The sequence below is a fragment of the Pseudonaja textilis genome, chromosome 2, assembly GCF_049901715.1.
Source record: "Pseudonaja textilis isolate UNSWEBS1 chromosome 2, rPseTex1.2, whole genome shotgun sequence".
NCBI classification, from domain to species: domain Eukaryota; kingdom Metazoa; phylum Chordata; class Lepidosauria; order Squamata; family Elapidae; genus Pseudonaja; species Pseudonaja textilis.
Window position 1 is genome coordinate 161,090,399 of NC_141991.1, and position 13,896 is coordinate 161,104,294.

The window sequence follows — 13,896 nt, forward strand, 5'->3', positions numbered from 1 at the left end:
TGCATTTTTCTAATACTCCTGAGAAATTGATTTTGCTCTCACATCTGATGTGATCAAAACTGCCTTTCCTCAACTGGTTAAAATTTGGACAATCTCTTTATGTCTACAGCATTTGCTGCAATAGCAAACATGATTCTGAAAATACCTGGGCTAAGGCAGGAGTTGTTATAACCATAGCTTGTTAAAATAAAGCAAAATTATATATATTTATACAATGCAAAAGCCATGGTTTACAAATCAAGAGTGTTTATAAAGAAAGTGTTTATAAACACTATGACAGCCTAAAGTCAAAGTCAGGGAAACATATATTCATCAGTTGCAAAGTGTGAATTCAGCATGTAAGATTACCAAATGATATGGAAAACAGCTTTCAGAGCAATCCACTATTCAAATTTTATGCTGGAACAAGCCTAAAATTGTCAGGCAGCTGCATGTTGTGGTCACATATTGTGGCTTTCTTATTTTCATGGAATCAATACATATTCTTGATCTCTTTTATTCCTCTGTTTGCAAATTACTACCAGAAAGTGGAACTTCCTTTGTTTTCCCCACTGTGTGTGGAAGGGAAATTTTTCTTTTCACCAACCAACAATACTTAATGCCAGGGTATTTTGCTCCAGAAATAGATAGCTTGGAACATGTTATCATCAATTTGGATTTTAGAAAACATACTGGATCAGAAGAAACTTCTTGATTTACATTCTCGGTCCCTTCTTGTCCATTCTATAAAGATTCAGATGTCAGATTTCTCCTTCACTGGGACTTCTGATGTCTTTTTTTTAGTGCTAGAAGATGGAAGCCTTTAACCACAATATTCCTTTTCTGTTCCTGTCTCTCAAGCTTTTGTTCCTGTCTCAAATAAGCAAATACTAATATTTGGAAAAGCCAAAGATTGAGGGGAATAGCAAACATGAGGCTCTGTCTCCTCAGCATTGTGTCTAAGTTTGAACTGACTTATTATTCTCTCACCTAATAGTGGTTGAGAATTTCAGTTCCAAGGAGCAATCAGTTTCACAAGGCTTTGAATGGCTTGCCTCTCTATATTTGGACAAGCATTTTTTTGCCAGTGGCCCAGTTAAAATGACTACTGTACTTAGAAACAACAGAACTATAATTATGACTTTCTACTGCAAAAGTTACTGCAACATCTTCCATTAGCATTGCTTTGTGATGAAATAGGGAAATCTTCAGGAAAAAAGTATGGGAGAAGCAATGTATAATGTGTTGCAAATGATACAACTTGCATACTTGTATCAGATGTCACCATGCAAGTTCTAGGTCAGGGGTATCAAACTCGTGTGATGTATCGGGACATTTTTTTCCCCCTTCGTTAAACCAGGGGTGGGCGTGGCCAGTGCATGACGCATCCAGCCCACAGGCCCCGAGTTTGACACCCCTGTTCTAGGTGGTTTTGTTTGCATGGTGATATTATGATGCATGTTGTCATTTTCAGACAGCTTAGTACAGATTCGGTTTCTTCCTTAAAATTTTCTTTCAAACACTTGTCCCTTGCCTGATTTCATATTTTGCAACTACCGTATTTATCGGCGTATAATACGCACAGGCGTATAACACGCATTCCCTTTAAGAGGGAAATTTCAGGAAAAAAATATGCGGCGGGCGCAGCGCTGACATCACGTCACGACGCTGCGCCGCCGCTAGGCACTATTGGGAACGGGATCCCTTAAAGAGGATTCCGCTCCCTGGACATCGGCGTATAACACGCATACATCATTTGCCCCCTATTTTCAGGGGGAAAAAGTGCGTGTTATACGCCGATAAATACGGTAATTATGAGTAACTAAAAATCATGGGGATAAACTAATCATACATTTCAAGCAAAGCATAATGGCACTTGAGATGTACGCAACTTGAAACTATTTGACACATTTAAACTAAAAATATCATTTAATTAGGAAATCAAGTAATGTTCCATGGGTACCAATTGAATTAACATGGCAGAAATTTAATGTTTATTATTTCAAATCTGTACTTGAATACTTAGGTTAGAAAAAATAGAAACATGAACTTTTTCTTTGGTCATCATTTTAAACATAAGGATATATTTTAGTACAAAATACATGTGCAATGTTCATGTACATGCACACCATTAAGATAATGGGCTCCAGTAAACCTATTACTGCTGAGTATGTTTTATACTAGCCATAAGTTCCAACAGGATTTCAAACAAAGTTCAAACATTCTTTTGTAAACTATTTACATAAATCAATCTTCTCCATTAAGTTCATTGACAAGATTACTAAATGGCCTTCATGGAATTTCATAAGTTTTTAAAATTATTAGAGCAAAATAGATTCTTTTGAAAGTCCTATACAAGTTATTTGGAATATGAATTCAGAGATTCTCAGGGTGGTGCTCTATAGTTTAAAACAGTTTTTAAATTTATTTCACCAAGTCATCTAGAATTGCTTCTGAAGTTAATCAACAGGTGGCACTCTACTCCACATATAAGCTATATCTTTTCTAGACAGGTTATAGACATCCATTTTGACAGCAAAATCAATTTAGACTTTTTGGAATTTTTTTGGATTTTTTTTTGAAGAATGAGTAGTGGAAGCTTTGAATCAAACTCCAAGTTGATAGTATAAACATGGTTAACCATCAGTATAAAGGTTAATTATCGGTATAGCAGGTTAATCATCGGTATAAATTATGTCTAACATTCAACAAAAAATTTAAAATAAATGAATAATAAAAAGAAATATAAAGAAAACAACAAACAAAAGAACTAAAAGGGGAGGCTCAATTTTTCTGCCATTGACTTTCTATGTTTCCAACAGGTGAACATCATCCAATAATCTGTCACAATGAATTATTTATTCCACCCATCTCACCTAGAGGTGACTGTGGCTTATAGTCATAAAAACAAGATAAAACATTAAAACATGGGTATTTGTCTTAGGCCACATATAAAATATATAGCTAATGTAATAAGTAACTTTCTTAATGTTTTATATTGTGGGACCGCATTGTAGTTGTCAGAGTTGCATGCAGCCTGCGGGCCACAGGTGGGGCACCTGCATTAAAACAAATGTTAGTTTTGTTAATTTTTCCTAAAACAAACAAATCAATACAAGAAATTTAGTTAATTTCTATTATCCACCATCTATTATTGCAATGGGTTGGACATGACTTCACAACTAACAGCAACAATTATCCACCAGTTTTTTTATGACACGGACCAGAAATCTGAAATGCTTTGTTCAGCAGTATGAAACATAAACTTAAGTGGCAAATTGCTCTAACAGAAAAATCAATACAATTAGGATCTCTGAAAAATCCTGCAATTTCAAGATCTGTTGTCAATGATTTTGCCTTTGTATAGTTATCACTTTGGAAAGGAATACTGTATAAGCATGCTTACAACTTTTTCAGGGTCACTTATGATTCTATATCCATACATAATTTTTATTTTCCTTTTCAGTTGCCTTTGCTTTTGTCCCTTGTTCCTTTTTTTACATTTTTGTATTTGTTTAATAAACCAAAATATATTTGAACTATGTACACACTTAATTTCCTTTTTTTCTTCCTGCTTAAGGAAATGTTGCCCTTTGGGAAAAATCCTAGCAGTGTGTTTTCAAATAATTTTTATTTGCATTTCTATTTCTAGACTACACTGTTGAACAATACCTCGAGGGGATTATTATTTTAAAAGGCTGAGAATAAATATGAATTTAACTGTAGGATTAGCTTTTTTAATGTAGCACTTTATGCTTTTGTGGATTTGCTGCTTTCTTTGTTTGCATGTGGGTTTTTTTTTTAAGTGATTTCACTAAAACTCCCAAAGTTCTGTGAATAAACCAGGTATCAACTGGATTTCTGGAATGAAGGCACAACTCAGTCTAGAATGATGCTATAGGCATTATTTGCTGTCGTTATTCCCCTTCCATGCATCTGATGAAATGGACTGTGAAATTTCCAAATGGAGACACTTCAAAGTGAGTACCTCTGAGCTTCTGTGAAACATGTCCTCCTTCTAAACAATCCATGGCCAGATGACAGAATAGAAAGGGAACTCCTCAAATATTCAGACACTAAACTGGCAGGAATAGACAACACTCCAGATCTAAATAGATTTGAACATCAGGCCCTATCTAACAAAATGACATTCAATGTAGAGAAAAGTAAGGTTTTACATTTAGGTAAGAAAACCAAATGTACAGGTACAGATTAGGTGAAACCTGGCTCAATAGCAGTAACTATGAGACCGATCTTGGCGTCCTAGTGTGTGGCAGCAGCCGAAAAAGCCAATGCAATCCTAGGTTGCATTAACAGAGGGATAGAATCAAGATCGCATGAAGTATTAGTACTATGTATTATGACACTTAGAATACTGCATCCAATTTTGTTCATCATATTATTAAAAAGTTGAGATTCTGGAAAGAGTACAGAGAAGAGTAACGAAGATGATTAAGGGGCTGGAGGCTAAAACAGTTGCAGGAATTTGGTATGTCTAGTCTAGTGAGAGGAAGGACTAGGGATGGTATGATAGCAGTGGTCCAATATCTAAGGGGTTGCCATAAAGAAGAGGGGGTCAACCTATTCTCCAAAGCACCTGGAAGCAGCCCAAGAAGCAACGGATGGAAACTAATCAAGGAGAGAAGCAACCTAGTCCTAGAACGGAGGAGAAAAATCTTAGAACGATTAACCAGCGGAACGGCTTGCCTTCAGAAGTCCTGGGTGCTCCATTATTGGAGACTTTTAAGAAGAGACTGGCAGCCATTCGCCTGGAATGGTATGGGATCTCCTGCTTGAGAAGGGGTTAGACTAGATGATCTCCAAGGACCAGTCCAACTGTTATTCTATTATCCAGAGCGCCCCGTATGAAAATGTATTTGTTTTAGTTTTAAAAAATGTACTCGTTTAAGGTTAAAATAGAAAAAAAACATATATTTGCTTTTGGTTAAAAGGGGTGGGAGGAAAGATAACCAGGACCATCTCCCCCAATTTCTGCCATCACTAAAAACCGCCTCTCCAAGAACGATCAAGAAGCGGCCACCCGGCACGCAGGCGGAAGCAAGTCGGCCGCAGAACGGAAGTCGCTTTCACTCAGGGCGGAAATAATGCCGGAGTTGGGCGGGGCCAAGAGAAGCGCCTGGGCGGTTGGCTGGAACCCAAAATGGCGGCTGGGATGTACCTGGAGCACTACCTCGATAGTAAGACCGGGCGTGGGATTCGGCCGGGAGGGAGGCCGCGAAATGCCGGCAGACGTCTCGATTTCGTGTCGCTGGGTGGGCGCATGAGATCAAAGGGACGCTTCTTTGCATGTTCGGGACATTCATGGGTTCAGCGGCGGAGAGAACCTGTTCAGGAGGGCACTTCGGCTCATCATGGTTCCCCGGTGGGTGAAGCACGATCTGGAAACCCCTGATGAGTGTCTTCCCGCCTCTCGCGGTTCTAAAGCACCGCCCTTTTAGTCGGGGGCGTTATTCCTGGGAAAGGTGTGATGAGGGAAGAGGGTAGTAGGGGCACACTAGGTATTGTCCCTGATCCAGTTTACATGCTGAAATGGAGCTTTCCAAGACCAGCCGAAAGATTTGCAGGAAGTTATTCAATCTCTTTGTTCAGTTTGGCTCAACTTTAAGATATATTGTAGTGTAATCCGGTTCTAAGGGATGGAGTTGCATGCCTCCTTCACTTTAAAAGCAACATTCAGTCTATATGGGTGTGCCTGTGCAGATCAGGTCTGTGTTTCATTTATTTGAATTTATTAGCTGCCCAGCTCCAGTGGACTCCAAGCAGTCATAGTTGTTGTACCTTAAATACATGTACTTTGAAGGCTAAAATATTTAAAGAAAGAGGTAGAATTACCTAAAGGATATGTCAGAAGAAAGCACATTTTGTAAGAGATGCAGACAGTATGCTGGACATTTACAAAACAGTTTGGGGAGTAAAATAGACATTCCTGCTTCAGTGAATCAAATGTACTATAAAACAGACCCAGCTGTAAACATTTTTTTAATTTTTGCTTCAGCAGACTAATGGCAGAAAACCTAATTGAGCCAGTGTTTGTATACATATAAGCAAATACATTCTAGTCACAGCTAGGATTGGCATTGTGCAGTATGTTTAGTGAGAAATGTGTGTCTCATGTCATTTAAGACCCAAATAATCATTCCGGTGTTTTCTCATACATGATATTTGAATATAAAATTAAATATCTGGCAGTTCATTTTCTACTGACATATGAACGCCCATTAGTATGGGTGTTCATATGTTAACGTGTTAAAGAAAATAGCACAAAGTCCCCTTTGGCTGATCATCTTTCCTGTCTTTGGGTTCCTCCTTTTTAGGCATTGAGAATTTGCCTTTTGAACTCCAGAGAAACTTTCAGCTTATGCGAGATCTAGACCAACGAACAGAAGGTTAGTAAGAGATAGGATGAGTGGAAGACAGCAATTAATTTGGAGTAATCGTGTGTCACACATTTTTTTTTTTAAAGTGAATGTTAATGTCAATTTCTGTTACTGTGGAATTTATGGTAAAATAGTCTTCATCAGACTTCTTTCTGCTTCTTCTAGATCTTAAATCAGAGATTGATAAACTGGCTACAGAATATATCAGCAATGCACGGACTCTGTCTTCAGAAGAGAAAGTGGGTCTTCTGAAACAAATCCAGGAGGCCTATGGGAAGTGCAAGGAGTTTGGTGATGACAAAGTACAATTGGCTATGCAGACATATGAAATGGTATGAGATATAGCAAGAAAACAATGTTATAAAATTTCATTCATTCATTGGATTTCATTCATTTTATTACTCATTTTCAGTTATTAGTGTAACCAGCTTCTTCTTTCTTCTATTTGCAGAATCTACATCCTGCTAATGAATTGACTCTCATCTCAAATAATATTTTTGTACTCCTATTATGTCTACAGGTAGATAAGCACATCCGGAGGTTGGATACAGATCTTGCCCGGTTTGAAGCTGACCTAAAAGAGAAACAGATTGAATCAAGTGATTATGACAGCTCATCTAGCAAAGGCAAAAAGAGTGAGTTCTGCAGAGATTGGGGGGGGGGGGGGGAGTAAGGAAAATTATGAAAAATCAAGTACCTAATCACAATTTGAAAATACAGTAAAAGACAAATAAGGAAAATATTAGAAATTTAACCTGACTCCACTTGATAAAGTAAGCTGCAGCTCACAAACACTTGCTTCTGTTAATAAAATTTGTTACTCAGAAAAGGTACTACCAAATTCCTCTCTTTGCTACAAGAAGGGGAAAGGGAAAGCACTGCAGGTTTTCAAGATTCTGTTCTTATAGTCTTTGCAATAAAGTACAGTTCCAATTAAATCCCAAACTATTTTTGCCTGGACCAGTCTCCAAGGGCTAATTTTCAGTGAGCTTCTGTGGCTGAGGATGGACTTGAACATGAGTCTCCCTGGTACCAGTCTGACATTTAATAGCTATACTCTTAAGTAATACTGTTGGTTTAATACTCTTAAGTAATACTGTTGGTTTAAATATGAACCAATTTTGAGGAAATATTTCGGTATCACTATGAAAATAGAAGATTGAAATAGGGTAACAGCCCTGACCTTGGAAGATAGGTAATTCCTACTGGAATTAATGGTAGCTGAAAGCTATGATCAGGAGACCCTTCTTCCAGCTTTGGCAGATCTATGAGTGGTACTCTTCCCTGGATCAGGAGATGCAGAAGACAGTACTTCATCTCAGACTACAGCGATTCGTTTTAAAGGGACTATCCTAGATGACTCTGAAGATTTAGCTCATACATAATGTGGTCGCCTGCTTGCTCTCTGGTGTTAGTTGATTCAGCAGAATAAACTACATGATGTAGGAATTGCTTTGGTTGCCATTTGGCTTCTGGGCCAATTTAAGATGTTGGTGATTACCTGTAAAACCCTATATGGCTTGGCCTCATTACTGTTGGGACTGTCTTTTCCAGGTAGAATCTGTCCACCCTACGCAGTCTAGCAGGGAGAGAATGCTTCAGGTGCCCACCCCGAAAGTGATCAGGGACTCAGAGAAGCACATTTGCAGGAGCAGCCCCTCCCTCTGGAACAGCATGCCCCTGGAGGTCAGATGTGCCCCTCCCCTTACAGCTTTTAGCCAAGTGGTTAAGATAGTTTTCTTTCATACGATATTTAGCTCGAAAATCTTTTTAAGAGTAGCAATAGCTCTTGTGAACAATACCAATAACTAAATGTATTAGTTGCTTTTCTGTTGAGTTTTTATGAATGCTGTAATTTTGTATACTGTAAGCTACAACTTACAAGAATAGGCAGTACGCAAATCTGGATCAATAAATAGGCAGGGTTGGACCTGACTACTACTTTGATGTGGAACCACTGAAAGTTTCAGGAACGTTGCTTAGACTGGATTGTTAGAAAACATCCTAGGGAGAAGTCAGTCACAAGGAATTAACCTTGACTTATAAGAATTGTTAGCTTATTACTGAAATGAGACAATGAGAATAAATTTGACTTTGAAAGCCACTTGAAATTAATGTACATAACCATAAGAGAAAAATGTATTGATATTTATTTATAGCTATTAGATTTCTTAAATACTAAGTTGCATCTATTGCTTAGTTCTTTGTATTAGAAAAATGTTACCTTGCAGACATATTATTTTGGAATATTTGGGGATTATCCAGTAATGATTTAATTTTGGAATGCAGTTTTAGAGACTAGCATAATAAACAAGCCTTTTTCTGCTTGTGTGTGTGTGTGTGTGTGTGTGTGTGTGTGTGTGTGTGTATATATATATATATATATATATATATATATATATATATATATATATATATATATATATATATATACTAAAAATTGTATTTGTGTATAATTGTAATATAGTTCAAAGCCATAAAATAATTTCTTAGTTGTCTGGAAATATGCAGGAAAAGAATATGGACAGTAGCTCTATTTTTATGAAATTGATATTCTGCCATTTATTTATTTCACATTTCTCAACTGCCCATCTTCCTTGTGGCCTCCTGGTTTCTAAGCTAGAACCTTAACTACTGTACCAGACTGGCTCTAAGAGAAAAGACTAATTGCTTGGGCAGTTAAAAAAGTCAAGAAAACATGAATATATTTCACTAGACATTTAATTTATAAAATTAACAAAATGAGCAAAGTAAGGTCCCCAAAACAGAATAGTATTTTTCCTGTAACAAATAAATACTGTAGAACGTGAATTGCTTATTCCAAAACTATACTGTTTAGATTAATTGCATAAGTTTTGTACTACACTTTCTATTTTTTTTCCTAACGCTTCCATCCTGCAAGTGTACCTTAACTAAGAAAGATGCTGCATTACAAATACATGCCTTACATTTATTTTTGAAGGTCTTGGGCAGCATGTGGGCATCTGTAGTTAAGTAACAATAAACCAGGACTAGTTTACAAATTAAAATTGCAGCATTTTGATGGAATATACGTATTAAAATATTTTTTAATATAAATGTACATTTCTTATTAGAAGATTGGTAAGCAGGTTTAAGATTCAGAGCTTAAGGGAATGGAATGTGGGAGAACAAGATATTTATTAGATCTTTTCCCAGACAAATCAGAAAATATTACAAAATACTAATGCTAGATTTTGAAACAAATGAGCAGTAGAACATGCTTTATGAATAAAAAAATCAGCATGACTTCGACAAAGAGAAATTAATAATTTAAGAATATCAAAAAAAATATAGTAGTTGACATTATGGACTTTAATATTATTTTTTTGACATAATCATCGTCCAGATTCTTGAATGAACTTAATCACCATGGAACTGGATCAGAGATAGAACATAAGCATAAGTGGAATACTGGAAGTTGTACAATTAATTGGCTGATAAGCTGAAACATTTCAGTCTCTAGAGATGTTTTACTTTTCTTTTTTATATTATCCCTACAGAAGGTCGTGCCCAAAAAGAAAAGAAAGCTGCTCGTGCTCGTTCCAAGGGAAAAAACTCTGATGAAGAAGCACCAAAAACAGCCCAGAAGAAGCTGAAACTAGTTCGCACGTGAGTGGGTGGGAAGAAGCAGCAGACTTAGGCCGCTAGTTTGTGTCCTAGTGGGTGTTGCTTGATCTTCCCTAGATCAGTCTACTCCATTTCCAGCACCATTGTTCTGCTCATGCTTTCCCTAAATTTGAGAAGATAAAGTTCCTGTGAGGCAAGTTGTAAAAGGTGTCCCAAAGGTGCTTTTTCCAAAAGGCCACTGGGCTTTCTTGGTTTTTTGTTTGAAAACATTTCACTTCTCATTCAAGAAACATCTTCAGTTCTGACTGGCGGGGAATGGAATGCAGTTATCTGGTCGTTAGCACTCTCAGGTGCTAACCCTGAGACCAATCGTTTATAATAATAAGTGGTTTAATTGATATAGATTGGAGGGGATTCTCCTTGGGTCATTTAAAAAAAAAATCTTCCTAACTCAACTTTTTCCATTTAAAGCAGCACAGATTATGGGATGCCTTCAGTGACCTTTGGAAATGTCCACCCTTCTGATGTGTTGGATATGCCCGTGGATCCCAATGAGCCCACCTACTGCCTCTGCCACCAAGTCTCCTATGGGGAGATGATTGGTTGTGACAACCCTGACGTAAGAGAGAGTCTTGCTAATAGAAAGTGGAAAATGAGGGGAGCTAAGCAAACGAAGGACATAAATGGCCTTATTACTTTTTTATAGAAATCAACTTGGAACTTTTTGTTATGTTCTTCACAAATTGGCAGGGAGGCACATTTGCATATATAAACTTCTTAAATTGCTAAATTAGTCTTGCATTAGTTTTCCATGTGTATTCATTTTTAAAAGTTAACATCTAGGGAAACCCTTGGATTAGGATGATTATTATTATGTGCTAGGTGCTTTGTTTAGAAAGAGAGTCCTTTGCTTCAGGAGTCTATTTCTTTGCCAAGCCTGAGCTTTTTTGCACCTCCAAAATGTTACTTTTTCCTTTCTGCACTATTTTAAGAAATATTTCCACTTGAATTCATTCTATCTGAAGCCATTAAATGTATCCCTACATCCAAATATCTATATATATTTCAATAGCTCTTCTATCAGTATTTCACCTCCCCACCCCTCATAAAAGAAGCTCTAGATGGAGGTGGCACTTCGTGAAACAGTTATGCATGTGGGTGCCCACAGTTTATAAACCTTTCCTTTAGATTAGGGGGAGTGGATGTTGGGCATGCTTTTGATGGTTGACGGATAGAACTATTGCATGGGCAGTACTTCAATGCAGGCAGGACTGTATCACAAATGCAGTGGAAAGCATACTGTTTTCTGTTTTGGGATTATTTTATGGGTTGCAGAAGATACTCCTTGAGCCTTTTAAATTGTACTGGTCTTTGATTGTAATGAACTTTTGACTTACTGACTGACTGACCAGATTGCAGTAGATATTCAGAGTTTTTAGAAAAGTATTAAGCTGCTTGTAAAAAAAAAAGTCTAAATTTACATTTGTGCAATCTAAAGTGCAGAAACCATGCTGTCACTTTTTAGCACTTATGGTCAATGAGCACTCATTGAGCCAAATTGATGACTTTGGGCCAGTCACTCTCAGCCCAATTCATCTCACAGGGTGATGGTTGTGGGGAAATCAGGAGAAAGTGAGCTGGATATGTCCACAGCACTGTGTTATTTGTAAAAAATAATAAAGGCAGGATAAAAATCAAATAGCTAAATAAATAACTTTTTACTACTAGCTAAATAGGTCACTTTGTTCCATCCCCTTATAATAGTGTATCAAAACTCTACAAAAGTGGTCAGGAAAGAGGTTTTGAATTAGATCCATGTTCTGATTCCATTGGAATTGGAATTAAATCATTAACAGTTTCCAGAAGAATACTGATTCATCTCTATATGTTTTGTATCCATTCTTAGTGCTCCATTGAATGGTTCCATTTTGCTTGTGTCGGCTTGACAACAAAGCCAAGAGGGAAATGGTAAGTAACTCTACTCTCTAATCCCTGGTTTTCTTTGTAGGACTTTTGAAATGTTAGGACATCAAATTTTGATCCCTGATAGAGGAGGATCTTTTCAAAGAATCAACAGTAGGGAGAATTACTCCTATTCATATGTTTATTCCTATACAAAAGTTTGTTTACTTTTGATAGCTTAATAATGTTGTGACATTTAATCAAATCTCAACTTAATAAGGTTTATGTATTCTATTCCCATGGACAAGGAAATAAACCAGGAAGCCAGAAGAAACATTGCATTAAAAACTACTGGCTTTCAAACTTAATTAAAATATTAATTATGATCTCTCCATTTGACCATGCATTATTATTGTCAGGACTTTAGAACGTACAGTTCATACCCAGATTTCTCCTACGAGTCCCATTAGTGATTTCTCAGACTCCTAAGGATTTTGCCCTATAAGTGAAAAATTGTTCTGGCATCTTCCAGCAAGTGACAAAGATCTCTTGGAAAACTTAAAATCATTGGATACATTCAATTTGCCATATCAAGGCCACAATTTTAGCATCCAATTTCATGTGTAAATGAAATGAATCTTCTCCATTGAGCATTTGGAACCCAACTCCTGCATGACCACATGTTGAAAAAACTTCAACTGTATTATTCAGAATTTGAATTCTATATGGTTAGTGGTATGACTATTTATATATAGATTTTATGTACAGATATTTGAGAGTAGTACAAAATATTTGAGAATGGTAGTGTAAAAATAATGCTTTAAAATATTATTAGGTTATTTTTTGTTTGCAGAATTGTCGGCTTTTTTTTTCCGGTATCCTTTTTTTTTCTTGGATAGCATTGATCCCCCAATTATTGCTTTGCCTTTTCTCCTTCATACAGGTTCTGTCCTCGCTGTTCCCAGGAAAGGAAGAAAAAATAAATTTTGTCATCTTCCAAGGTCCAGATACTGTTTCCGAAATACCCAGCTCTGCAGTTGGGGTTCAGCACTCTTCTCCCAGTTCCTGGGGCTTCGTTAGGTAGGGGTCCCCACTCTGGCTGAGCAGAGCTACTTGTGAATGGCTTGTATCCATTTGATGGTTCCTGTGTGTACTGAAACACTCACTGCTTGTCCTTGAGAGGAAGATGAAGTCAGTCGTTGTCCTAGAGCCTTTTTTCCCGCATAGGTTTTAAAACCTGCATCAGCTTAAAGGAACAAAGTTTTCTTGATGGGGGAATATCTGATTGAAGAAACTGCAGATTTCCTTCCAGACTTACTAATTTGTGTTCCAGAGGAGAGGCCCTCCGGTCAACCCTTCATGCAGTATGTCATTTAAGAAGACAGGCTTCTTCTTCTCCCTTCCTTCTCCACTACTACAACATTCCATTTTTCAAAGGGAGGGAGCTGTACAGAGGCAACTGGAAAGGGATTCATTTTTCTTCGTGGGAAAAATATTAAAAAGTGAGATTTTTCCCCCCCTGTCCGAAATATTTCATGGATTTTGTAATGGAAGCCAACCAGGCTCCAGTTTTTTCTTGGTGGTGCTTGTTTTAGGGGGAAACCCCATATTGTAAAATATGCATTAAATAAAACCAATTCAATACATGTCATGAGTGATTTTCACTTTTGAGTGGACTTTTGAGTTTATCTAATTATACAAAAAGTTCCTAAAGGGATTGTGGGAGAATTTTGTTTGGGTATCTAAAAGAGAAGCGAGGCATTAGATGAACCTAAAGTGAAAGGAATTGTGGGGTCTGTATCACTGGTTAAAAAATAATTCTATAGCCATCAATGCTTCTGAAGATAGGAGCAATTGAAAGAGGACAAATGATAGCTAAAATATTATCAGAACTGAGTGATAAGTGGGCTATCAAAATACATTCAGAGGTTAGTGGTATTGATAGAAAGGAAAATTGAGTTTTATCATAAGACCTTAAAAGTGATGCAATACTATCTCCTGGTTTTGTCTCCACAATAATACTATGAGG

At 37.1% G+C, this 13,896-nt stretch overlaps 1 protein-coding gene across 4 annotated transcripts; it reads left to right on the forward strand.

Annotated features, from left to right (window-relative positions):
* The first annotated feature begins 5,058 nt into the window (after positions 1 to 5,058).
* Positions 5,059 to 13,513, forward strand: ING4 (inhibitor of growth family member 4). Of its 4 annotated transcripts, none has more exons than XM_026713325.2 (8): positions 5,059 to 5,177; positions 6,315 to 6,386; positions 6,543 to 6,709; positions 6,898 to 7,012; positions 9,899 to 10,007; positions 10,437 to 10,584; positions 11,872 to 11,933; positions 12,811 to 13,513. In XM_026713325.2, exons 1-8 carry the CDS (start codon positions 5,141 to 5,143, stop codon positions 12,848 to 12,850), a joined length of 750 nt encoding a protein of 249 aa, XP_026569110.1. In that variant the 5' UTR covers positions 5,059 to 5,140; the 3' UTR covers positions 12,851 to 13,513. The 4 variants fall into 4 exon arrangements, with proteins under 4 accessions (XP_026569110.1, XP_087782385.1, XP_026569109.1 ...); XM_087926259.1 differs by having other exon boundaries at positions 10,440 to 10,584; XM_026713324.2 differs by having other exon boundaries at positions 5,123 to 5,362; positions 10,440 to 10,584.
* Positions 13,514 to 13,896: the final 383 nt, after the last annotated feature.

What these genes read in the sequence shown, in the direction of transcription:
- ING4 (XM_026713322.2), top strand. Translation starts at nt 5,287, where the DNA reads ATGTTCGGGACATTCATGGGTTCAGCGGCGGAGAGAACCTGTTCAGGA. An exon ending in TCTAGACCAACGAACAGAAG is followed by an intron (nt 6,387 to 6,542) that starts GTTAGTAAGAGA and finishes TGCTTCTTCTAG; the next exon opens with ATCTTAAATCAGAGATTGAT. An exon ending in ATCTAGCAAAGGCAAAAAGA is followed by an intron (nt 7,013 to 9,898) that starts GTGAGTTCTGCA and finishes TTATCCCTACAG; the next exon opens with AAGGTCGTGCCCAAAAAGAA.